General features: G+C 36.6%; 1 protein-coding gene across 4 annotated transcripts; it reads left to right on the forward strand.

The window, feature by feature from the left end:
• Window positions 1-28,000, forward strand: fnip2 (folliculin interacting protein 2). 4 transcript variants are annotated; one of them, XM_082164663.1, is made up of 18 exons: window positions 1-162; window positions 8,774-8,897; window positions 11,832-11,924; window positions 12,089-12,189; window positions 12,282-12,356; window positions 12,437-12,489; window positions 13,012-13,074; window positions 13,729-13,800; window positions 15,706-15,841; window positions 15,944-16,145; window positions 17,953-18,041; window positions 18,427-18,573; window positions 18,836-19,005; window positions 20,107-20,845; window positions 23,313-23,469; window positions 24,254-24,454; window positions 25,116-25,231; window positions 25,660-28,000. In XM_082164663.1, the coding sequence occupies exons 1-18, from the start codon at window positions 77-79 to the stop codon at window positions 25,736-25,738; spliced, it is 2,703 nt and encodes a 900-aa protein (XP_082020789.1). In that variant the 5' UTR covers window positions 1-76; the 3' UTR covers window positions 25,739-28,000. The 4 variants fall into 4 exon arrangements, with proteins under 4 accessions (XP_082020789.1, XP_082020787.1, XP_082020788.1 ...); XM_082164661.1 differs by lacking the exon at window positions 1-162 and adding an exon at window positions 4,965-5,909; XM_082164664.1 differs by lacking the exon at window positions 1-162 and adding an exon at window positions 5,924-7,981.

A 28,000-nucleotide genomic window follows, 5' to 3' on the forward strand; every position in this document is an offset into this window, starting at 1 on the left:
CATATGTCACATGACTCCATGATGTGGAAACGGGAATCCCAGAGTGTGTTGTGTTTGTGAAAAATAGAGCGCGAGCATGCCGACGCTGCTGCAGAAGCTCTTCAGCAAGAGAGCCGTCGGTAACGGCAGCGCCCGGGACTGCTCGAGGGGAGCGGAGCAATGGTAAGACCATTAGCACGCAAATATACTACACACACACACAGCTATCTCTATGGATATTCAGTCACGAGCTCCTCGCACCTGCACGCGCTCTGTGCATGCAGCGCGTGCCAGTCTGAGCGCTTTATATGACGCTCACTGTCAGCTGACCTCTCTGCGGCAGACAGCTGTTTCTTCTGCAATAAAGAGTAACGTTAGAGGTTTGTGCAAATATATGTACGAGTTTATGGTCACCATAATTGTTCCACCCCTTCCAGGCCGTAGTGTTGATCTATGTGTTAACGGTGTTGTCACACACGAGTTCTGCTACGCGCGTCCTTGTCAGCTGATCCCGAGTCCACGTTATGTAACTCGTCCGGAGCATTTGCTTGCACAATTCTTGCTAGTTTTGACACGTACATTTATGGCTTCTGCTTTGTCTTTTCTGTTGGTTCCTTTATTCTAGGCAGAGTGGGTGGACAGCGGTTTTGTTGGGTAGAAAGTTGAAATGTTTATTTGTATAATTTTACAAATGTATGGTCGTCTTTTGCTTTTGATTCAAATGACTATTTTATATTCCTTTTGCACTTTTCATTATATATTACATTATTAAATATACCTGTTGTCAATAAAAGAGGTTTTATTGGGTAGAAAGTAAAAAAGCATGCTGGTAAATCTGTCATATTTCTGGGTGTCTGCTAAATTGAAATTAGAGGAAAAAGACGTCTATATCAAAGGGCTATAGAAACACCTGGGGATGATGAAAATGTTTAAAAATGTTAAATTTACGCATTTTAGAAAAAGGTTAAAATCACCATGAAATCAAAATACAAGGCCACTCCCAAGCCACGCCTACCGGTTACAGAGGGCAGTATCAGAAGAAATGATACAACTAGGCTACTAGTTGACTCGAAACTGAAAAGACGCTGTTTTATCGTGAGATCCCACCCGCTATGGGCGGGTTGAAAACATGCGGAACAAGCTCCTACTACTGGCTGTAGTCTCTAGCCTCTGGCCAAAAAAGCCTCCGATGACGCAAAATGACGAATTTTTCGTCATTTGAGGGTTTTTTTCAGACACAATACAGAAATCTCTCATCTCAGGGGAACATGAGGGAGGGAAGCACGGTCATTCGAAAATACTACTGGGTTTCTACCATAGATGGTATATAAACTGGACACAGCGACCCCATAGGTTTTAACGGAGAAAAGTGAAGCAAATTAGAAGCACTCACTTCCTGATGGTCGAGCGTACTGCGCAGACTCAAACTGAGCTTGACGAATAATAATAATAATAATAATAATAATAAATAATCCTACCGGAAACAATAGGGCCTTCGCCCTTTCAGGGCTTGGGCCCTAATGAGGAGAAAAGGAGGGCTTCTTAAAGAAAAACTAACAGGTCTGTGAGAGCCGGAATTCTTACTGGTTGGTAGGTGATCAAATACTTATGTCATGCAATAAAATGCAAATTAATTATTTAAAAATCATACAATGTGATTTTCTGGATTTTTGTTTTAGATTCCGTCTCTCATAGTTGAAGTGTACCTATGATAAAAATTACAGACCTCTACATGCTTTGTAAGTAGGAAATCCTGCAAAATCTGCAGTGTATCAAATACTTGTTCTCCCCACTGTATATATATATATATATATATATAAAATATATATGGCGCTATATGCGCCTAATGTGCCCTTAAGCAACTTGTGATGTTAGAAGTAGCGTATGTGTCATGGCGTAGCATAAATATCAGCAGTACCAGTACGTTGCATTACTCGCATAAGTTGCGCTTTACACTTAAGTGGAATCCGTATGTTCGTTTGGCCGGAAGTTAGTTATTTTAGAGCTAGTTATTTTACTTTATAAAGTTTTAAATATGGATATTTTTCTCACACAAACGCATCGCTTTGCTTCAGAAGGCCTTTATTAACACAGACAGAGCCGTGTGGAGCATTTTTATGATGGATAGATGCACTTTTATGGACTTCAAAACAGAAACAGCAATTAACTGCCATTATAAATCTTTGAAGAGCCAAGAATTTTATTTATATAACTCCGATTCATACACCTAGGGTGCCTTGAGGGTGAGAAAATCATGGGTGAATTTTCATTTTTGGGTGAACTATCCCTTTAAGCACAGTGACATCATTCTAATCTCTTCTTTGATGATGTTTACTGGCGTGAGGGCGGGACAACCTGTCACTCACATGAGATCAGCAATAGCAAACCACAACCATCCAACGATCAATTCCCGAATCCCGATGGACTAAATCAAGTCCCGCCTAACTTTTTTTGTTTGTTCCAGAAGCCGTTTCAATCAGATAGACATCACAATATGAAAGAAAAGACTATTGCAATTTCCATTTCATGGCGACTTTAAGTTCTTCATCACAAACCCTTGGATCTAATAAGAAATTATGTCCACTGGGTCAGTGAGATCAAAATATAGTTGTACTTCCATGTGAATGAAAAGCTGTCATGCTTTAAATAGAGCTAATTCCTCACTTTAAACTACAATTATAATTCTTTAATAATGTTAAGTTTTAGCCCAAAAAAAGGCATTATTTTATATACTGTCAATTGTCTAACATACGTTTTTTAGCGGTAATGCAATATTATGGACTATCATGGCATTATCGCATGACAATTCTGCAGTTTTTTTGCAGAAAGTGACCCCGTGTACTATGGAGTGCCAAAGCTGCTGAAATAAGAAATAAATAAATATACAAAGAAATGTAAAAACAAAAAGAAATGTTTATTTATACATTTATTTATTTACACTTTTATTTTATTTTCACATTTATTTATTTGTATATGTATTTATGTCTACATTTATTTATTTACACATTTATTTATTCATTTATTTGTCCATACAGTAATGAAGACATTTTTATTTTTATAAAGAAAGTGTTATTACAATAGTAATAATTCTCATTTTGTTTAATATAGTAGGAGTAATAATAATCATAAATATTATTAGTCATTTGATATATAAGCACAAAAATTTGGCCCAAATTGTGCAGCCCTACAAGCAGGCAAACCTGGTGTTCTTTATCATTTTTACTTTTTTAATAAAAAAAAAAAATCGCATTTAAATGAAAATTTTGACCAGAAAAAGCGCAATTCGATTTTTTCCCCAAATCGTGCAGCCCTAAGAAGTACCAAATTCAGTATACAGTTTGTTAATACGATATAGGCCTACTATGTACAGGAAAGTAGATGACCCCAGAATATGAGCGCAAAGCGTAAAGCTTCACATTTTTGTCTCATCTGCTTGCCTGTAGTTTGCATCATCAAAAAGGTGTAGCTATACACCTTAAAATAATTTGGTCTTTTAATAGGCTACTGTCTTAATGCATTAAGCCACTTTAAACGTTTTCTTCACAACGGTTTTCTATAGGAGGAAAACGCTTAACGTGAAACTTTGTGCATTGCGTTCATATTCTGGACTCATCTGCTTGTCTATACATTCTTTATTAGTAAGGTGTACTGAATTTTATGTTTTAATATCACTGTCTAATGCATTAAGCCAATTTAAGTGTTTTCTTCTTAACGGTTTTCTATAAGGGGAAAATGCTTAACGTGCAATTAGACTCATTGCTTTCATATGCGAGGTTCTTCTGCTTGTCTGTAAGGCGTATACTGAATTTGGTCCTCCAATATCACTGTCTTATACATTAAGCCACATGAGGATACAATTAATAACCTACAAAATAGTTTTTAGATCACATGCCAACTGCAGTTTTATTGGCTATGAATAAAGTAATCACTGATTTGTTATTGACAAGCAAAAAGATAGATTTTTTTATCTTGGGCTGTAAGCAAATTCTTGAAAATGAATTGTAAATACGCGGTTGCTGCATACCATGTTGCAGTACAGAGGACAGGAGAAAGGGTTGACAAATCAGATGGAAGGGGTGTGCAAAGAGGTGTCCAACCACTCCACACACCTCTTGCATTTAATTTGGTCACGCCACAAGGTGTCACTGTGGCCTTAAAGCTTTGCTCTTGCCACTCTGAGCTCGATTGCTATGTCTGTGGTAAAACACACATTAGCATACAGACAAAAAAGTGTAAATAAATAAATGTAGACATAAATACATATATAAATAAATACATGAAAAAAGAGTACATACACATTTATTTATTCATTTTTACATTTCTTTGTATATTTATTTATGTATCTATTTTTTTTATTTTTTTTTTTACGTTTCTTTGTATTTGTATTTATTAATTTATTATTTCAGCAGCATTCCATAGGTACCCACTGATAATATATAAAACATTGATCCCAGTGTTAATTTGAAGGTCTAAAACAACAGAAAAGAACTATGAAGGAATCTCCCACTAATGTAATCACCTTCCATTTACTTCCACAGCCACTGCTCAAGATTTGCCTATTTGCGGAATTGATTTAGGTAAGAATCACTGGATTAACCAAAATATGGATATATATCATTTGACAGGGAAATAAATAGTTTTCGCAGAGTAACTTTTTGTTAACACAAAGCAGTGAGCTGAGAAATGTGTTCTTAAATTAGATTTTTTTCATTAGAATATAAATATAATTCCATCCCGACAGGTCTAAAATACAAACACTTATAATAGGCTTACCATATGAATCAGGGCAAGAAAAAAAAAAAGAAATGATGAAGGAATGATGATGTATTTACTCATTATTTAAATTTTGAACAAAAATATTACACAGTATAGACTACCTTTAATTTTTAGTTTAATGTTTTTGTTCATATTGTCTTTTGACATTCTTATAAGTTAGGTTTTTTTTATATTTAAATTTAGCTATAAATTAGTTTTAGTTTTTGTAATTTTAGTACTTCAGCTTATTTCACTTAGTTGCTATATGTATTTCATCTAAGATTTATATATTTTTTATTTCAGCTTCATTTCAATCATTTTGTTTTTAATCGTTAATAAATACACAGTTCACCTAGTGGCGTTGATGCAGCATAATGCAAACGTTTTTAATAACGGGTGCAGTTGTAGAAATGCATTGTTTGTAGTCAGTCAGTTTATTCTTCGAGTGAAAGTACCTCCATAACGCTCTAATATTGGATAAAGTATTATTCTGCTGGTCATGTGATTTCAAAATGTCTGCCTCCATGTGAAAAAAAACAACTGCATTTAATAGGCTACTTATGATCTTCTTTTTTTGTGGAAAAATTCCATAGTGAACCCTTACTTTTTGAAAAAGTTCACTCTTTGTGTGGGGGTGAAGCATATGACTGACCGAATATGTGTTGCAACATGCATTCTTAGTGTAAGAAAAGGGTACATGTTAGTTTGTTTGCTGAGGTTTGCAACTTTGGCCAGTGAGAGTGTCCTATGACTGTTTGGATCACATGCTTTGTGAGAGGGTGTGTGAGTGTGTGTATGACAGTCATGTGACCTTAGAGCTGTATTCAGTTTGTCATCAGATAGATATGGGTAGAAACCCCTCAGTCTCTGACAACATGCCACCCAAAAACATCTCTCTCTCTCTTTTCTTTGTCTCTCCATCTGAATCTTTCAATTATTCGAATTCATCTTCTTTTAATTTCATAAATGCCGTTTGATTTGGAGAACTTGCTTCTAGACAAAGTAAGAACTAATTTTTTAGGAGAACCGGATGAGTGTGCGCATGCCTGTATGCACACACACACACACTCTCTTTGTAGTGAATCGAGTGGAATATCTTTGAAGATGAAGATTAAGAGTCTCAAGAAAACCACCGCAAGGGGGTTGTTCATTCCAGAGGATGCTTCACGGAACAGGTACACCAAGTGTGTGTGTGTGTGTGTGTGTGTGTGTGCTTTTTCGCCCACTATACAAATATTGTAACATCTTTGTTTGCGAATTAGAAGAATCTGATCCAAATCTTTTTGTTTTTACCTTCGGTCGACACCTGGCCAGTATGTGCTTGCATCTGCATGTGTGAAACATTTATTCTTAAGGCATTGTTACACAGCCGAGTTGAGGCTATTTTAAGCAGACTCTGTGGCTTCTCAACTTCTATGTTAAAAATAAACCAACACACAACATGTAAAATATGCATCTTTGACCCACCTCAACCCCTAATATCAGAGTCTGTTATGATGCTGCTTTGCTTCTGTCTTAAATGCAACATCAGAGCAGCCTTAAACTGAGTACATATTAGCATATATTTAAATTATTTGCATTCTAATGTATACATATTTTTTATTTAAACATATACGAATAATATAGATTAAATATTTAGAATTTCCTTATGCTTATTTTATTTTCATATCCATTTTCATGTTTATATATTGTAATTTGTAGTTATCTAAATTCATATTTCACATAAAACATTAACTTGAACATCTTTTTGAACTGTAATATCTTGCATTGCCTCTGTGCAGCATTAAACTGTCTGTCTAAATGGATCTTTTTGTGGTATATATGCCACTTGAGATACATGCAGCTTATGTGCTGTATTAACCCTTCTTTTATGCTTGATCTTGAAGCAGTAATGTCGACGTGTGAAACATAGCAGAAATGTTTATTGTATATTTGTATAAACTATGTACATTTTAGTGTAAATCTGTGTATTAGTGGACTGGTATCTCTTACTGCTTTCTTCACTGCTTCTGAAGCTGCTTGATGTGTGACCTTTGCTTTGAGTGCATGAGGCTGAGGGATCGCGGAGTTATAGAGTTTGTGAATGAATGTTCCAGTTCAGCTTTCTACACGCTGCAGATTTCAGTCAGCCAATCTGAAACGGTTCTATTTGTCAATCAGCGAGATCTCTGTGTGTTTGTGTGTACTTGCAGTGATCATGTGACACAGCTGGCGGTTGCTGATCATGTGATCTGAAGTATCCAAAAAGGATGTGTCAAGGCTAATTTATTATTCTTTTTTGCTTTTTACTCAGTAGAGTTAGATGTTTGTGTGTGTGTATGGGTTTAGCTACACTTGTGAAGGCCAAATTGTTGAAATTGTCCTCACAAGCAAAGTGAAACTTGTCGAAACAGACTTGTCACGACATTTGAATATATCATACTTTTTTTTTGCTTTAAATCTAATAATGTAAACAGGTTTTTGTGAGAGTTAGGTTTAGTATATGGTATTATCTTAGTTTAAAACCATTGTATACTAATATAACTTCTAGGGTCTGTGTGTGTGTTTGTGTGAATGTGTAGTGGTAGTACCACCCCAAGCAAGTGTTTTTCTCTCCCTCCTTCCTTCTGTCTCTCTCTTATATACTGGCACACACACTCAGGCAAAGTCTTAGTAGGAGAGGATAAAGAGAGCCTGTGCCCTCCGTGTGTGTAAGTGTGTGTGAGGGATAAAGGGGGCCTGTGCATAGCAGTGTATTGTTCAGCAGCTGGGTTAGAAACGACTGAGCAACGTATCTTCTAACACACATACACACTCACATTAACACTAAGCAGGCCATATACAAAGTCCGTAACCCAAACGCAAACAGACACATAGTGATTGCCAACTCACACATGGACACTGATATAACAAACATCATCACTGCATCATCTACGCAACCAGAGAGAAGGGGCGCTGCCGACACCATGCGTGTGTGTGTGTGTGTGTGTGTGGGGTTTCGTGTGACTTGTGCACTCAGAGCCCGGACAAGCGGAGATGGAGACGGTGTGCCTGTGTTTTCCTTTGTTAGACTGTGGTGATCTTTTGATGTTTAATAGAAGAAACATGCAACTGTGTGAATGGTCCACTTTCCGTTCCTTCAGCTGCTCTCTTGGCCAGTTTCGGGCTTCTTGTGGTTGTTATTCATATCTATTTTGGATGTATATGTAGTGCTTAGAGGCTGGAAATGAGTGTCTGATCACTTATCATATACCAGGATGGAAAGCAGGTAGGATGTTTGTATTTGTGTAAAGGAAATGTATTTTTGCTCGTTTAGGTATGGTGCAATTAAATGCTTTATTGAAAGTTCTTGCAGTTTTATGGTTTAAATGAAAGGAATAGTTCACCCAAAAATGAAAGTTGTAATTATTTACTTCCAAAACAACACAAAAGGAGAAATTTTGAAGAATGTTCACGCTTCTCTTTTCCAATGTGAATTCAGGGAATGATTCAGTGTACAGGGATCTATATAGCACTATACAAGTAGACCAAATGACTGATTTGGTATATTCCAAGTGTTGTGTGAAGCCATACGATAGCTTTGTGTGAGGACAAAAACTAAATGTACACTACCATTTAAAAGTTTTGGGTCAGTGCAATGTTTTTAAAAAGAAATGAATACTTTGCTTTATCAGGGATGCATTAAATTGATTAAAAGTGACGGTAAAAAAACTTTAATATTGTTACAAAAAACTATTTCAAATAAATGCTGTTGAACTTTCTATTAATCAAAGAATCCAAAAAATTATCAGTTTCCACAAACATATTAGGCAGAAAAACAGTTTTCAACATTCATAATAAGAAGAAATGTTTCATGAGCACCAAATCAGAATATTCGAAGGATCATGTGACACTGAAGACTGGAGTAATGATGCTGAAAATTCAGCATTGCAGCACAGCAATAAATTACATTTGAATATATATCACAATAAAAATATAATATACTTTTTCATAATTTTACTGTATTTTCTGTTTTTGAATGTTTTGACTACAATTACTTCTGTTTCTCTCTTTTTTTTAGTTGGGCATCTGCAGAGTTTGATCTAGCTCAGATCAGGTTAATAGTGTATCAAGACTGTGAGAGAAGAGGGCGGCAGGTTCTCTTTGACTCCAAAGCAATACATAAACTGGACGCATCCGAGCCGGTAAGTTGCTAATGTGGTGTGTGTATGTGTGGGGGGGTGTCTATGAGCACTGTTTTGGGAGGAGTCACATGCTCTGTAATCCAGCTTGCTTGGATCTCATGACAGGTGTGACTGCTTGGCTAACTGGGTCAAAGTATTGCTTATGAGAGTGAGCGTATGGGTTGGATCTTGGATTAGTATGGCTGTTTACTGACTTTTGATTTTAAATGAAAAAGTTTTGGTTACATTTTTTTGGGGTGTAAATTATACACTTTTCACTAAAGGCTTTTCATTATTTTTAAAAGTAAAAAAAAAAAAAAAAAGTGTCTATTCAGTGTTTGTAAACTTGGCCATCCAGTCATGATGAGATAAAAGAAGGACATTAGTAGATGCTGTTCGTAAAAAAAAAAAAAAAGAAAAGAACCATACCATAAGAATAAAATGTTGGAACTTGGGATTATTCTTGACTGTGTAACACCTGCCGCTCTGCATGTCCTTCTGAAGGATCCCATCTTTAGGAAAGTACGGCTGAAGTTTTTCTTAATGATTTATTTATAATTTTATGATACACTCAGGGTAAGAGGGGAAAAAAACAACAATAAAGAAAGCAAAAGGTAAGTAATGCTAAAAAAAAGAAAAAAGTATTATACTCAATACGTGAAAGTAAAACACTGTCCCTAAACACATCAGTCTTACTCTGACCTTAACAGTTTGTGCAGCACTTTTCTGCGCAGATTGATTTAGAATAGGCTATTAAGGAAGGAAAAGATTCTTAATTCACATGCAAAGAAAATTTGTCAGAAAAGATAAAAGTTAAGACTTTTTAGCAAAAAGGAAAAACCCTTAAGTAGACCTTAATTATTTACTGCAAAAGTTTAAACTGATGTGTAAACTGATTTTTCATCACAATATGCATACTTTATTTTCACTGTTGTAGTATTGAGTTGAAATTTCCTATTGCTTATACATAGTTTTAAATCAAAGCTGTATTTTTCATGTCAACACATCTATACTCATGCATCTGGACAGTTGTTATTGAATGTCTCTGACTCTCTCTGAACAGAGTGTGATTTATTGTCAGTAAGTTGTCACATGATTGGTCTGTTTATTCAGCTCTTCAGCTTTTGTCACAAGGAGAGAGAGACAGAATAACAGTGTGTGTGCGAGTGTATTGCTATAGAATTGTGTCTCATGGTGGAATATTACGCTGGCAGATTTCCATATCATTGATTTCCTTGTTTTTTATTATTATTATTATTATTATTATTTATCTCCACATTATTGCACAACATAATTTCTGTGAGAAATAGGCTAAATTTTCTAGTAGAGCTGCACAATTCTGGATAAATGGAGGATCACGATTTTCTTTGTTTTAATTTTATATAGAGATCACGTTTCTCCCAAGATTTTGAGTAGACAACTAAACAATATAACATGTAATTTACAAGAGTTTCTGACAAAATGTTAATTGCTGCAGTCTATTTGAAAAAAAGCTAACATTAATTTGAAAAAAAAATGTTAATCGGTTTGAATGAATGATTCAATGACTCACTCATAAAAGACTTCACTTGTTTCATTACTGTTGAATAGGGCTGCACGATAGCAATGGCTTGCAATATCTGAATGATTTTAATAGGTTACTTCAAAAAGTTGCGCAAAGTCAAAGTTTTAGGTCGACGCATGTAGCAAAGAATAGACGGCATGCGACTGTTACTAACGTGTGACTTGCTTGAAGTTAAAGAGCCCCTATTTTGCTTTTTTGAAATATTACCTTTCATGCAATGTGTAGTGTAGTGTAGTGTCTGTGTAAACAATGTAATGTAAACAAGCTGCAAAGTTGTGAAGCCAAAAGTGCAGAGGTCTTCAATCCTGCTCCTGGAGGGCCACTGTCCTGCAGAGTTTAGTTCCAACCTGCTTCCACACACCTGCCTTTGAATACTCAAGCGATTCTGAAGTGCTTGATGAGCTGATTCAGGTGTGTTTGATTAGGGTTGGAACTAAACTTTGCAGGACAGTGGCCCTCCAGGAGCAGGATTGAAGACTTCTGCAAAAGTGCATAATAAATTATCATCTCTCAAAAGAAAGAATCGACTCTGAACCGCTTTAACGAGTCGTCAGTAATTCAAATCTCACTTCGTTATGGCTACATGTCACTGGCTAACACATTTGCATAATACCCGCCTGTCTTCATTGGCTGCCCGCGAACAACGTCTACAATGTGCAATGTATATTATGAGAAAATGAAAGCGTTTTTTGCCCTTTGATGCATGTAAACCTGTTGTAGGAGACCTCCAAAACAAAATTAGGTAGTGGAAAAAATGGCAATTTTTACACATGATTTGACAGTTTATTTTATTACATTTAAAAAAATCAAGGTGCGCATCATACCTGACACCTACATGAATACTTTACAGTTGGTTTTATGACTGCAAGTCATTCTCTTAAAAATGCTGTTGAAGTTAGAAACGTGAATACCAATGTCGTATGCAACTTTAGAGACGGTCCCTAAATTTGCGAATTTCAAGCCAACTTTTATGCCAGTGTTTCACTGGGAAACGCTTAGCATGAGTCTAATATTCTGAGTCTATCTGCTTGCCTATACTATATAGTATAGCCTACATCCCCAATAAGGTGCGATTTTTCAATACTCTATTCTTTGAGGAATAGAAAGTTTTATTTCCTGGTGATAAGATTTATAAATGGAATGTTTAGCAACAACGTTTTACTGTTTACTTTTACTGTCACTTTTAATCAATTGAATGCATCCTTGCTGAACAAAAGTATTAATCTCTAAAAAGAAAAAAACGTAGTGACCCTAAACTTTTGAACGGTAGTGCTCATTAGTCCTTAATATGGATACCCATATTTTGTAGCAAATATCCCCTTGATTCTGTGATGACCTTAAAGATTGGGAGGCACAGTGTGATGTGGCCGATTGTTTCGTACATCTTACAGACTGCTGATGAAAACAAAACTCCCCCCAATCGGAGTGGTGCTTGCCATATCGGAGGTCAAGCAAATGAGAAAGACAAGCCTCCTACATATCAGGTTTGTGCAGAAAAACACTTTATGCTCAGGCCTTTAGTCAGTATCATGGAAATCCATAAGTCAAAATTATTTTATAAATTCTAATTATAAAATTCCCACAAAAACTGTGTGTTTATGGCTACACAGAATACTTTGTCACATTTGACTTATGTATGTATGTTCAGTATGACAGACCAGCTTCAGACGTGAATATGCTTGGAGAGATGATGTTTGGCTCAGTTTCCATGAGCTATAAGGGTTCAACTCTCAAAATTCACCACATTCGGTGAGTATTTAATGTAAATGTAATATATTTCACAGGAATCAGGGCCTTAGCGGTGTGTATGCGATAACATTGTAATATTGTGTATGTGACAGGTCTCCACCGCAGCTGATGGTCAGTAAGGTTTTTTCTACCCGGTTTGGCAGCAGCACCTCTGGAAGTACAAATACGTACGTCTCTTTCCTCTCACCTGTAATCTGCTGCTACATGACTCTGCTCTCGATCACTCATTGTCTCTATTTTTTTAAAGGCTGCAAGACAGTTTTGAGTCAATGAGCCAAACTTTTCACACCAGCAGCATAGGTAAGATAAGTCCAAACACTTCTACTTTATTTGTTATTTTGTCACACTCTGTTCCAAAACCTAGTGAGCTACCGAGTGCCTACATAGGCAGCAATTTATAGGTTCGCTCCTATCACAAAAGCTGTTCTTATTTATGCTGTTTCCCGAGTTTTAAGGCAGCATTCCATGTACCTTTCACAAGAACAGTCCCAGAATACACTGCAGCAAGCTCAATGAAAAAACAACAACCAGGATGACAGATGAGAGAAACATTTTGACATCATTCAATTTTATTTTTCAATTCTGAAAAAGAATGATTGAAAATAGTTAAATGTAGTTATGAAGGATTATTTTTACCCAATATTTATCTGTGTTGTGTTTTTTTATGCTTAGAGTTTTGAACAGTTGGGTTTCTAATATATATGCAGCATGGCAGCTCATGGTTTCGGAACAGCACTTTCATCTGTTTATTTTCCTAAATCTTCCTCTGATTTTCACCCAAACATACCGTTTCTCAACATGGCCATATACCACTCTTTTTAGGAGTTTGCCGTGTACCTAGCGCTCCTATGCTCTGCCTGGCTCGGAGCGCATCTTTCTTTGCAGGTTTGTGTGGAATGCTGAATCAGCGTGAGCATGTGTTGATCTCACATTCACAAACACTTTAGCTATGTTTCATTTTCTGCTGTGTGTCTTCTCTGACTATTTAGCCTTTGATTGATTTTAGGCCCCTCACATAATGCACTTCCTCTGCCTTTGGCCCTGTGTTACACCTGGTATTAACATACTTGGGTGATATGATCACAACAGCGGAGACAGAATGCTATTTACACCTGATGCTAATATGCATCTCATATCACCACAATGTGGTTTGTGATAGGATCACAAATATTTTTCACCCTGTTTACATCTGTATTTATAGCTGTACACTTGTGATTTGATCACTGAAATGAATGTAAATACCAAGTGTGAACAGAGTTATTGTGGGTCAGCAGCATTGTTACAAATGAGACTGCAAGGTTTCTAGGTTACGGGCTTTATCTTCACGCTTTCAGATGGGTCCACACACTTTTGCAGGTGTTGTGTGAGTGTGTGTGTGTGTGTGCAGGGGATATTAACCTGCATGCTCTCTTGAAAAGTGCTTGGGAATCCAAAACCTCCACCAAATCACCCACAATGTGAAGCAATGCGGACACACTTTACATTCTTCAGAATGCAGCTGAATGTGAGGGAATGTGTAATGACTCTCTTTTTTTCCAGCCCACAGTAATCCAGTGGACATGCCTAGCAGAGGACACAGTGAGGATGGAGACAGTGGCATTGCTCGATCAGGTATGCACACATTTATAAAGACAGAACATCCTTAATGCATTCTTGAATTGACCAAAGCATTATCACTGTATCATACCAGTTATCGGCCTATGTTAGACATATATATTTATTTATTGTTGTCAGTTGATAGTGGATATTTAATGGTGCATGCTCATTTTCTCTACTTTTACATTGATTCTATTTGAAGATTTATCAGAGCCCGTCTACAGAGAGCCTGGCCACTCCCTATTAAGTCCTATTGTACCGAATTTTGGTTGTAGTTCCACCAGAGTTCCACTGGGGGCGATCGCCCATGAGTGCAAAATGAATTGGAGTCTATGGAGCTAGACGGCTAAATTTGTCTCTTTCACCCGATTGCCGTTGAGAAATCTCAGATTTGATTGTAGGTTTTGCAACATGGGTTATAGGTCGAAAGTTGAATGAACGAGAACTTATGTCCTTTCGATATCTTACAGGTTGAGTTGTTGTTGCCCATAACAGGCTAGCATTCTGCTAATGAACGATGATTGGTCAGTGAAGGACTGATTACGACCAGAGATACCGCTTGATGGCATCGTGGCATCCGTGTGTGTGTGTGTGTGTGTGTGTGTATTTTCGGCGTGGTCTTTTAAAACAACAAAACAAAAACTCTTCTAGCACGTGTATTTCCCTGTGTCAGCTGTGTTGTCGATGCCTCGAGAGAAAAGAAAGTGCAGAGCGCGAAAGCACCAAAGTGACTGAAGGATTGCCGTAAAGCAGTATCTCTGGTCGTACGATGTGCATGATGTCATTGACATTTTAAAAGACTTTTAAAGTGACTCTAAAAAATCTAACACCCAGCAGTGTGTAATTTCTTTGCATCTCCTTTCGAATACAACATTCAAATTACTAGACAAAAAATTATGTCCTGAGAAAAGTGAATTTTGAGAGGTATAGCACCATAGACCTCCATTCATTCTGCACTCGTCCTGTGAGCGCCCTCATATGGAACCAGAGTGGAACAGCAACCAGTTCAGAAGCCAGAAGTTTACTGAGAGTGGAAGTTCTCCCCTTATTAGACATTCTCTGGATTTATTAATAATATTAATATAATAAATCTTGTAAATTATGTAATAAACTAAGAATTAAAACTTCTAGTTAAATGTAATCCTTACCCAGTTTCAAATTTAATATACTTTACATTATAATGTTGTGATTTCTACATTCGTGTGTAGCATTTCAAAATTATTGCTTTTAGTTTTTAGTGTTTTATTTGGACTATTAAACTTATTTAGACAAAAATAACATTTAAAATGTTAACATTTGCCATTTATCAGTTATCCGCCATGACATGAAAGTAATTTCCTTGGCTTAAAGTAATTTATTAAGTAATTTAGTGTACATTTTATTTGCTATCAGTAAAGTCGGCATGAAACGGAAGTTGTGACTGTTTTCTTTCCAAATTTTTTTTCTTTCTTTTTTTTTATTATGCATTTTCTTTCCGTATTGTAACATATATCTGAGTGACGGCTTCTTGAACAAGAAAAAATGTATGGACTTAATTTTGTCCATCGGGAATTTATTGGATAGTTGTGGTTTGCTATCGCTGTGATCTCATGTGAGTGACAGGTCGTCCCGCCCTCACGCCAGTAAACACGTCATCAGAGAAGAGAAGAGATGTCGCTGCTAAAGGGGGGGAAAGTTATTTTAATTATAGGTTATGAGGGTAAATTATTTAAAAAAATAAATAATGATGTGCACAGATAAATAATTTATTAAGAAACACTGCAATATTCGATAATGTTTTATATATATATATATATATATAACCGTCTGTTTAAAAAAAAAACCCCATAATTTGGCCAGTCTTATTTGTCTTACTTGCTGATTTACAGACAAACGTAATAACGTAAATGTGCCTGTGAACTCCACTTTCCCATTCTGCAGCATCTCTGAGCAGTTTATTGGCCACTCCCCTACCCTCACCTGGCTCTTCCTTCAGCAGTGGCTGTGCCAGCAGTTACCAGCGGCGATGGCTCCGTAGCCAGGCCACCAGTCTTCAACATGGCCCCATGCCTCGCTGGTAAGTGTGAATCAATTTATGTTCCACAAGTAAGATATCACAGTGGGTTACAGTTACAGTGGGCAGATAAGTTGGATGTATTTGTGTATGTCTGTGCATCAGGAGCACTGAAGAAATGTTCAACCTGTCTGACGAGAGCTGCAGCTCCAACCCTGCGATGATCCGGAGGAAGAAGATTGCCATCAGCATCATTATAAGCCTGCCAGAGAGAGAGGAGGAAAACCACAATTTTCAGGAGTTTTTCTTCTCCCACTTTCCTCTGTTTGAGTCTCACATGAACAAACTCAAGACTGCCATCGAGAGGGTAAGTGTGATAGTGCAGGCGAGTTATTTGTTGTCATAGTAACCTATTTTAGCCAAACGTTCTAGTATTCATCAAAAAAAAATTTGTTATATATATATAATAATAATTTTGTTTCATAAACAGTTATCATCAGAATTTAAAATGTCTGTTTAAATTCTGTTTTTTAGAAAAACATTACAGAAACAGCAAACGGGGCAAAAGGCCAATCAATCGTATTTTACAGACCAAAGAAAACAACCAACAAAGCTGATACTGGTTTATTATGCCAGCTTATACAGTTTTGATGGGTGGGTCAGAGCAAACTAATTTAGTATGACCTTTATCAATCTAGTGGTGTTAAAATTGAGATGCATGGAGAATATATTCTGAATAGGATTTTGAATCAAAATTGAACCACAAGGTGCCTAGTTTTATATTTTATATATTGCTTACCAAGATTTATTTGATCAAAAATACAGTAAAACTAATATTGTGAAATATTTTTACTATTTAAAATAACTGTAATTAAAATATTAAATTGCAATTCCTCCACTGTGGTAAAGCTGTAGGCTTTTCAGCAGGCATTACTTCAGTCTTGCAGTGTAGAAAACAATGATAAATGAATAAGATTTATTTGAAATAGAATTTTCTTTAAAGGGGTCCTACTATGCTTTTTCACTTTTTCAACTTTAGTTAGTGTGTAATGTTGCTGTTTGAGCATAAAAATGATCTGCAAGGTTACAAAGCTAACAGTCCACTCCAAAGGGAGATATTTAACAGAATCCACTTTCCAATACTTATTTGGACTACTACACATTTTTTCCAGATTTTGTGAAGTCATAATGTCTCCACCCACGGAATATGCAAAAAAGTATGAGGCCTGGTTGAGCTGCTGCTATGTCAAAGGGACGCTGTTTTTTTCCACCCCTTTTCCAGAACTCATTAGTTTGACTTCCGAAGGCTGACAAACTTAGTGTTCCTGAACATTATAACTCCAAAGTTTTTCTGTGTGCTGCACATTTTACGGAAAACAGCTTCCAGAAACTTAGAGAGTACAATGGAGGCTATATGCAGATTATGCACAGAAGCTCTCCTGAAACGGAGCATTTCCCATTTTGTTGGGACAATCTGTTGTTTATGGATCACAACTTTTAGTATGTCTTATAATTTGCAGTTGTGTTTATTATTAACAGTTCCAATTATTAAGTTTTATGTTGTTGCAACAATGTAAACAAAGGGTAAAAAGCATACCACTCTGAAACGTCCAATGAAATCCGTGCTTGCAAAGTCCATGCATGAAATCCGTTCTGGACGATCCTCTTGTTTGTTAACATTCTCTGAATCAGGCTTGAATTGGTTTGAAGTGACACCATCCTTAATATTTACATCTGAGTAGAGCTCACGGTTATGGTAAGGGACGTGACATTTCCCAAACACATGCTAAATGCTGCCAATCACAAAACATGGGGCCAGCAGTATTTCGGAAGGAGGGGCTACATTGAAAATCGGTGTTCGAACCAGACTGGGGAGAGAGGTGCTGTAATAATGTAAAATAATGTTGTTGTTGTTTTTTTACAATCAAGCATAAAGCATATTCTAGTACACCCCAAAAACAAAATCAAGACTTCATAAAAGGGCATAATAGGACCCCTTTAACAATGTAAATGTTTTTACTGCCACTTTAAATAATGATAATTTAAAGCATCCTTGCTGATAAAAGTATTAATTTCTTTTAAAAAAAATCTTGTATATACGGTATGTAGTATTTCTATTTGCATAACATTCAAACTTTACCTCAAAGTTCAAACTGTGTGTGATTGTTTTTCAGGCTATGATTCTGTGTAGAAGGATAGCTGAGTCCAGTCAGCGAGTGCAGGTCTATCTGTGTCGAGTGATGGAAGCACTGGGAGAATTCAGGTGAAAGTGAGAGGGATGTGGTGCTGATATCATCACACTTCTAACAGTATATTTTTGGCATTATATTCTTAATGTACAGTTCATGTACAATGTACTATTTTTGTAGCAGTGAATAAAATGACACAATTAATTCAGCAAGGCAGTGATCATAGCACTGGAATTAAATATTTACAGTAATGTTTTAATGTATTTTCAGCCTTCTTGTTCTGCCTCTAAAATTACAGAAAAAATATGAATCTTCATGCCCCCCTACAGTATTAAACATCCTAGTTTTCATGACCAACTTGGTGCAGAGGATATTGTTGCAGAAGCCCTCAAGTTTGAGATCAAGTCAATTTGAACATTGATTTGCGTTAGTCTCATCTGGTTCTCTATTGGTTTGTAGGATGACGGTGTGGAACCTGTACATGGCTCCCCGCATCAGTGAGCCAGTCTGGCTTTCCATGATATCCCAAAGTACCGAGCGAAACCTACTGTGTCATCGCTTTCTGAAGGAGATGAGTTTTCTGATGGAACACGGAGCCAAGAGCCAGTCAGTGGTCCTTAACCTTTCTACTAAACATATTACTTCAAATCTTTAACCCTGTTCTTTTACTAGTACTGTGTAATCAAAGGGATATTTGGAAAATCAATAATTTGTTTCCATCACCATCACTGATCCTAAGCATGTCAGGAAACACAATTGGCAAGGTGTGTCTGTGTGGCAGTCAGTCATGAGTTATTTCCTCTTGATTGCCTTATTGTATTGAGTTCTGGTGGGAACTTTGTTAACTTTTCCTTTCATTTTTGTCTAGGTTTCTCTCAGCTCTCCTTACTGCTGTTCTTACGCATCACTTAGCCTGGGTTCCCACGGTGATGCCCAGCAGCTTGCCGCCAATCACACCTGCCTGCCAGAAACCTGCCTCACAGACAGTGAATCTGTTGGCAAAATCTCACCCATACAACCCACTGTGGGCTCAATTAGGTAAAAAAAAAAAAAAAAATGCACACAAGACTAAATCTTTAAATATATACTATAATATAAATGTATAAATATATACTCCTACCAACATTCATACAATATTCAAGCAGGAATGTTGAGTCTACTGCATTCTGGACATCACATTAGTAGTTTTGAAAATCTTAAAAAATCATGCCATGAGCAATTACTTATATATCTCAGTAAACATATATATCACAACATATTTATTTTAACTAGGGTTTCAGCAAATAAATTGTTTTATAAATTAAAGAGGACCTATAATGTTTTTTTTTACATTTTCAACTTTCTTTAGTGTGTAATGTTGCTGTTTGAGTATGAAAAAGTTACAAAGCACAAAGTCACTCCAAAAAGAGTTATTCTCTACATCAGTAAGCACTGTTTCTGAACCCTCTGAAACCACTCGATTGTAGTCTTGAGTTTTCTTCTCTTGAAGATTCCTCATTTAAATCATTCCTGCCCAAGGCATACACAAAATAAAGGGGCGATGCCTGGTTGAGTTGGATAGTGTTGTGAAACTCGCGGTTATGGTAAGGAGCGCTCAAAGCAGTTGACCAATCAAGAGAACATTTAGCTTTTCTAAAAAGAGGGCCTTCATAGAGACTGAAACTAACAGAGCGTTACTGACAGACTAGGAAGAGAGGTGCTGCAACAACATAAAATATGTGAAAAAAAATGTTTTTTAACATTCAAGCATGAAAAACTATTCTAGTAGACTAAAAAACTAAATCAAGACTTTGTAAAAACAAAAAAAAGCATAATATGGCCTCTTTAAATAACCATGATGGATGTGAATGAAATATAATATTGTTCACATTAAATTAAGCTTAAAGGGATGGTTCAGACTCAGAGTAATTTCACCATGGATCCTTTGCACCATGACCTCGAGCCAAACACCCCCCCACTCGCCCCCAGTGCAAAAACAGCTTCATATTATTTAGCACTTGAGTTAAAAATACTCAAACAATAAAAATAATATAACATGTTGCTAATGTTTGTCTTTTAAAAAAAAGTAACTTTGCTAGTCCTGCATTTGTTTTCATTTGCAACTATAAACCAGTTTTGTTACTGTATTATGTTGTTTAGGTGATCTGTATGGTGCATTGGGCTCTCCAGTGAGAGTGTGTCGAACGGTGGTCGTGGGACGCAGGAGGGAGCTGGTACAGCGAGTCTTGTATGTTCTGTCCTACTTCATTCGCTGCTCAGACCTGCAGGAGCATGTACAACCTCAAGGTCAGATGAACGATCCGGCCAATCCCTGCACCTCTCAAACCACTGATCCCACCTCTGGAAGTGAAAGGATCAATGAAAAAACAGACCCCTTAAAGCCCTCTCTTAGTGTTATTGGAACCAGTGAAAAAGCACTGAACTCTGGCTTGGGAGATGCCATTCCAGGCACCTTTGTAGAACAAAATGATGAAACGCTTTTGACTGATACAAAATCAACTAATCCATCCCCCAGTATGGAATCGACCACTGTCAGGCCTGAATGTACAGAAATGGGACAGGAATGTTTTGGAGAAGACAGTGACTCTGTTGGGGGTGGATTAGAGCACATTTTGGCCAATCAGAGTCCCCTTCTGCATAGGGTGCAGTTTCACATTGGCAGCCCCAGGGAGGCAGATAATGACGGACAAGCCAGCAGTCTTACTGGGGCGGGGTGTGGGCGGGGATTGGACAGGAAGTTGCATCAAAGGATTTTGAGTGACATACAAAGGAACGAGAGCTCAGATAGTGCTCTAGGTGACAGTGATGATGAAGAAACACCAACGCAAGAACTGTACGTGGCTACAGAACAAAAGGAGTGCGAGTTACCACTGCCAAAGTAAGTGCAAACTAATCTCACTCTCTTAATTTAATCAGTCTTGTCATGCATAAAATTGTATTTGACCTTTTGACAGTTGTTGTACTATAAAAACACGCCGTAATAGGGTTTTTGCAAACATCTACATGTCAGTGTTGCCTTTTCAGTGTTCAGAAACATGGTCCACCCATGGCCATGATGAGGAAGTAGGATAAAAAACACCAGAAAAACTAGTGATAATGTAGCGCCTGCAGCTCTGCATATACATCTGAAGAATACCAACAAGAATATCAGCATTTTAAAAGATATAGTTCACCCAAAAAGAAAATTACCCCTTTATTTACTCACCCTCAAGCCATCCTAGGTGTAAATTACTTTCTTCTTTCAGACGAATACAATCGGAGTTATATTAAAAAATGTCCTGGCTCTTCCAAGCTTTATAATGGCAGTGAATGGTGGACAAAAATTTGAAGCCCAATAAAGTACATCCATCCATCATAAACGTACTCCACATGGCTCCAGGGGGTTAATAAATTCCTTCTGAAGCGAAGTGATGTGTTTGTGTAAGAAAAATGTAAAGCTTTAAAAACTAAAATAACTAGCTTCCGGCAGACGGCCAATGCAAGTCGACTTAAGCCAAAAGAGTAACCCATGACGCGATGTTGGAGTAGCGTAAGTTTCGACGCCTCTCGCGGTTCAAAAAGCATTTGTTTTGCTCTATCCTCTGCACTTCCGCGTTCGTCAATACATCAAGTGTCAGGTCAGGGGTTACTCTTTTGCCATAAAATGATGCGTACGGCCGTTTGTCGGAAGCTAGTTGTTCTAGTTTATAACGTTTTAAATATGGATATTTTTCTTACACAAACGCATCACTTAGCTTCAGAGGGCCTTAATTAACCCCTAAAGCCATGTTGATATCTTTTATGATGGATGGACGCACTTTTTTGGGCTTCAAAATCTCATCCTCCATTCACTGTTATTATAAAGCTTGGAAGAGCCAGGACATTTTTTTATGTATAATATGTCTCTGATTGGATTCGTCTGAAAGAAGAAAGTCATATACACCTAGGATGGCTTGAGGGTGAGTAAATCATGAGGTAATTAAATTTTTTGGGTGAACTATCCCTTTAAAGGACAAGTTCGGTATTTTACACTTAAAGCCCTGTTTACAGATCGTTTCTGATGAAATAGAACGGTCAAGATTAAAATTTGGACACATACTGCTGTCCCGAGAATTTTAGGTTTCTTTCGCTTTCCCCCCAACCCCCAGAATGGCTGCATATGGGCACTGGAACAATCCTTCCTAAAAACAAATTAAACTTTCGTTTACAAATACGTGAAACTCACCGAGTGGTCAGGGGTGTTCACTCTGATATGCTCACACAAAAATCGCTGCAAAAGATGCTTTCCAACAGGTTTTATAGTAGTTTTTGTCCAACTCCATTGACTTGTATTGGATGCCCATTGACTTGTATTGGATGTGCTGTTAGGTACACTATTACTCCGCCACCAACTGGGCTGGAGTGTCTATTATTCAAGCTCTCAACGAACGGTAAAACACCTGTTGGAAAGCATCTTTTGCAGCGATTTTTGTGTGAGCATATCAGTGAACACCCCTGACCACTCGGTGAGTTTCACGTCTTTGTAAACGAAAGTTTAATGCGTTTTTAGGAAGGATTGTTCCAGTGCCCATATGCAGCCATTCTGGGGGTGGGGGGGAAAGCGAAAGAAACCTAAAATTCTCGGGACAGCAGTATGTGTCCAAATTTTAATCTTAACCGTTCTATTTCATCAGAAACGATCTGTAAACAGGGCTTTAAGTGTAAAATACCGAACTTGTCCTTTAAGTTTATTATTAACAAAGTCATTAGTTCAATATGATCTTAATAGTTTGTGTGAAACTTTTCTGATCATTTTGTTACTGGACCTGACATGAAGCCCACAGCTTGCAAGTGCAGCACAGTGCTGTATCATTTTACATGCATAGATAGAAGTCTTAAAGGCAGCAAAAAAAATTTAAGGAAAATAGTGTTAAAAACCTAAAGTGTATTTTTACTGTTTTTGACAAACACATTTTTTTGTGGAAATTAAATTAAATTAAATTAATGACATGACCTCTTTAAAAGTAGGGACATTGCAAATCAAAAATATTATCACGAAATTATTGTTCTAAAATGTTGGCTTTACTCTTCCTGAAACCAGAAGTCTTTTGATTTGGCTATATCATAAGAGGGCAAGGGGGAAGAAAAAGGAAAAAAGCATAACTTTTTTTTTTTATAAAATATTTTTTCATTGAAATGTAGAAAAGTGAATGTTATTTTATTTATTTTTTAAAATAAAATGTAATCTAACATAGTTGTATTTAGTGCAACATTTATTTTTGGCCCACAGCTATCAATCACGTTAGATTTTTAGCTCTTCGTAATAAAATGTTTTAGCACATCTGCAAGGAAGGCTGCAATAACCATTTGTGTTTGTTTCTGTATAGTTGTCAGGTAGAGAGTCGAGCCAGTGTTAATCATTTTGGGCATTCTTTGCTGGGTGGTTACTGTCCTCAGTACATGCCTGACTTTGCCTTGCATGGCATCAGTTCTGATCTCAGGCTCAAACAGTGCCTTATGGCTGACCTGGAACACACTGTTCTTGTAAGTACAGCTACATTTAAAGTTATTACTGCATACAGTAAATGATTCATGTATGTTCACAATCACAATCATTCATTTGACAATTTTTGCTCCAGTGTTTTATGTCTGTTAGTTTTTAATGTTTAGCATGTGTAATGTTTAATTTGGTTTCTTGTTTGAATTTTAGCTTGACCAGGGTAAAGCCATTTTTTATTTTTGACAGAAATGAAAATGAGGAAAATGACCGATTGTTCAGCTGACTAAAAGTCTTTCAAAAAAATAAACAAATAAATAAATTCAGATGACAAAAACTCCATAAAACAGTTTTGAAAGTTGTTTGTAAATGCCTGTTCACACCAAGAACGATAACTGTACAGATAACTATAATGATATCTATATTAGCGTCCACACCAGTGGGCGATAATTCTTTTTATTATAAGCACGCGCTGTAGTTTTCACTCAAGCTCTTTAAAGCAGGATGGATTCTGATTAGATGTCAACTTGGCTGTTTTTATCATTCATCATCTGGAAAAAAACATTCCGAAAGTGATTCCAACGATATCGTTTCTCTCTGCTGTTATCATTATGGTTGTGGTGTGGATCTGCTATTCTTTTGTATTTAGAATGACTTTTAGAACTATATATAAATCATTATTGTTATAGTTATCGTCCTTGGTGTGAACTGGTTTTGAGTCTATCCCTTACAGCCTCGTTTTCATCCACGTTAAATTTAATATGGCGTCTAACCTGACTAAGGTCTATACCGTACATTAGGAAAAAGTGTGTACATTTTGTGTATGTGCAGCATCCGGCGCTGGATGAACCCGTGGCCGAGGCTATGTGCATTGTGGCAGATACAGACCGACTGAGTGTGCAGGTGGTGACGAGTCAAAGGCGCGTGTGTGAGGGCGGGCGGATGGGCAGGGACGTGATGGTGTCTAACCTCATACACACTCTCATCACATCAGTTCTGCAGCTATATGCGCTCAACATCGCAACCGATTTTGTAAGTCTCCTCAACACACACACACACACACACACACACACACACACACACACACACACACACACACACACACATACAAACATATTTACAGTTTATGACCTGCAGTGTTCAGTATGTTTATCTGTTTATTTATTCAAATGTTTGGGGTTAGTAGGATTTTTTTTATATTTTTAAAGAAATTAATACTTTTATTCCTGCAAAGATGCATTAAATTGATCTTAAGACTTTATACACTAATTAAAAACATTTAAATAAATGCTGTTCTTTTGAACTTTCTAATTATCCAAGAATCCTGAAAAAAATATACCAAAAATATTAAGCAGCACAACCTATTTCAACATAGATAATGGGAAATGTTTCTTGAGCACTAAATCAGCATATTAGAATGATTTCTGAATGATCATGTGAGGAGTGGCTGCTGAAAATTCAGCTGCTTTTAAAATAAATATAAAAATATAAAACAGCTCATTTCAATTATAATAATAATTCACAATATTGCTGTTATTTTTTTATTATTATTTTTAAATAAATGCAGCATTGGTGAGCATAAGATAATTCTTTTCAAAAAACATCTTTAAAAAAATCTTACAGACCCCAAACTTTTGATCAGTAGTGTAGATTCTGATTTTTTTTGTGTGTGTTTATGCAAACATCATCTCAGTGTGTGATGCATCTGGAGGACCGGTTACAGGAGGTGTATTTTAAGAGTCGATCCTTAGCAGAATATCTGAAAGGACAAACCAGGGTCCATGTAAAAGAACTGGGGTTGGCACTGGGGTAAGATCACACTTACCTACTTATTAGGTGTGTTCATGCCATGTTGTAATTACCGTAATAACGAAATTTTAACTTGTAAAAAGCGTTCACGTCCTTGTAGAGCTCAGAATTACAGCTTGGAAGATGGGAATTTTCAGAGAGCTCCTACATGTTCCATGTGATCGCTGTACCACATGACTGCTACAGATCCATTTAGGCATTAATAGTGTTGCCATACAAACGCATAATTTCCAGTCCGAGGACGTGAACAGTTCCGAATAGAATGTCGCGTGTTGTCATCTGGAGACTACGGCAATTACGACATGGCGTGAACACAGCAATTGTCACTAATCCTACACTTAAGTCATGCATTATGATATTCTAAATGCAGACATTGTGAAAATAAAACTTCATAATGTCATATGAATTTATTATTATTTTCCCCCCAGAATTGAGTCCAGTGACATTCCATTGCTTACAGCAGTGGCCAGCACACACTCGCCCTATGTGGCTCAGATCCTCCTTTAAATAGACCAAGCAAGATTTATTTCACATAAAGGACCAATCAGAATGTGTTCCTGTTCTGCATGGACCAGTAAGGATCTGATCGTTATCAGATAACCACACCAATCAAGATGCACTGTGCTCGACAACCATTCGGAGCCTACACCCAGCCTTAAAATACCAATCAGAATGCCTTGTTTGTCCATCTGACAGTCTGTGTATGTACGTACGAGTGTGTATCTAACTAACTATCTAGACTGAAACGGGCACCACACAGGGACGCTTGTTAATGCTCTCCATTTTTTTTATCTGGTGTCTTTTTAAGTCTTATATGAAAGGAAAGACTGGACCACCGCAAAGATTATTTATGGAAAACATCTCTAAGAGCAAGAATATGGGCAAGCTTCAATACATTTGATCCTTCCGTACTATGATTGCTAGCGCTACAGTATATCTGAATGCACAATAGTGTGTGTATTTAGGGATAGTCCTCCCAAAAATAAAAATTGTCATTATTTTCTCATTTTCTCACTTTCATATCATTCCAAACCTGTATGCAAGATATTTTAAGGTACAATTGAAGTCAGCGGGAACCAAAACTGTTTGGTTATCCATCAATGTTCTTCAAAATATCTTCTTTTGTGTTCAGCAGAAGACAAGAAGTCATACAGGTTTGGAACAACATGAAAGTGAGTAAATGATGACAGAATTTAATTTTTTTTTTTGATAGAATATCCCTCTAAGGATGAAAGCATAACTATAAAATGTATAGTCTCTCTGTGAAGCACATTAGTTTACATCAGGAGCCACATTTTGTAGCATTCCTGAGACACGGCTAATCTTGAAAGAAATAGTTCACCCAAAAATAAAACTTCTGTCAATTTACTTATCCTCATGTCATTCCAAATTTGCAGGACAGACTTTTTTTTATTTTTGAAGGATGATTCTTTTCCATATAATAAAAGTGAAATAAGATGGGGACTGCAGAAAATGACAAAAAAAAACAAAAAAAAAAAACATTAAAATATAATGTGGTCCATACAATTGTATTATATTCTGCTCTCATTTTCTGAACTTTTTGACTTTTTAGAGCTTGACAGTCCTAAAAGACTGTCATCACATGGAAAAGAATAGCCAGGATTATCTTAAAATGTCACCTTTTTTGTTTTACAGAAAAATGTCAGTCAGCCATATAGGTTTGGAACAACATGAGGGTGAAATAAAAAATTGCAGGATTTTCAGTTTTGGATGAGCTGTCCTTTTAAACCCTTAAATTCCAACCAAGCACACAACTCTGAAATCATAAAAAGGACATTTAAAATGAATCTCTGAAATTTCATTCAAGAAAAAGCATCAGTTTGTTCCTGAATAATTATTGACAATGTAAGTCATAGCAGCGTTTAGTTTCTTGTTTTGGAATTTGACCAAATCAATCAGTTTTCATAGTTTTCTACTCGGTGTGATCTTACGTTTAGTTTAATCTGCAATTGAAGTATTTACCATAGTCCATATTCTCCAGAAAACTGTGTGTGTGCCTCAATCTTTGAAAGATGAGAGAATGTTTACATAATGGAAAAAGTGGGTGTGATATTAAATTGTGTTAATGTTAATTACTGGACAGTCCACAGATTGTGGATTACAGTATTAATCTGGTGCTACTATTGAGTCAAAGGCTTACTAAAGCACATGTTTACGCTCTGTCCTTGAGAATGCTTTATATTTCTTTCAGTGGTGTTTTGCACTGAAAGACATATATGTCATAGCAATAGAACCCCAATAGTAGTTTGTGACAAGAAATTAAAAAAATACTTCTTTTTTTTTTTATTGTTGTTCATTGTTCCATTTTAAAGAGCTAGAGAAAGATGATTATTTTTTATATTTTCACAAAATAGTCTACCTCAAATAAAAGATCTGAAAGTGTCCTGATCTGAATGAATGAGTTTGATCAGTCAGTTTCACACATCAAGAATGCAGTGTACTTATATCTTCAGTGAGTATACATTTAAAAGCTGCATTTTGGATTAAAACATTACATGTGCAAACGTCTTTAGTGAATTTCTGTACTGAAAGTAAATGTAAATTTGTCTTGCTTTGTTTACAATAGTTTTGTTGAGGTTGGAACTTTGAACACTAAGGTTTTGCTATACTTTCAGTAGTCTCTTGTTTTACTTTTGGTCTGTTCCCTGCATGGTGTTTATACTCCAGGTTGAATGTGGTTGAGTATTTTGTCTGTGACAATATGATGTTGCTAAGAACTGAATTAGTGAATAAACAAATTGCCAGAAA

The sequence above is a fragment of the Leuciscus leuciscus genome, assembly GCF_965113295.1.
Source record: "Leuciscus leuciscus genome assembly, chromosome: 3".
NCBI classification, from domain to species: Eukaryota; Metazoa; Chordata; class Actinopteri; order Cypriniformes; family Leuciscidae; genus Leuciscus; species Leuciscus leuciscus.

Coding starts and splice junctions, on each gene's coding strand:
- fnip2 (XM_082164661.1), top strand. CDS start 5,701: ATGCCGTTTGATTTGGAGAACTTGCTTCTAGACAAAGTAAGAACTAAT. Junction 13,801..15,705: donor CAGTGGCATTGCTCGATCAG/GTATGCACACAT, acceptor CCCATTCTGCAG/CATCTCTGAGCAGTTTATTG. Junction 20,846..23,312: donor TGCGAGTTACCACTGCCAAA/GTAAGTGCAAAC, acceptor GTTTCTGTATAG/TTGTCAGGTAGAGAGTCGAG.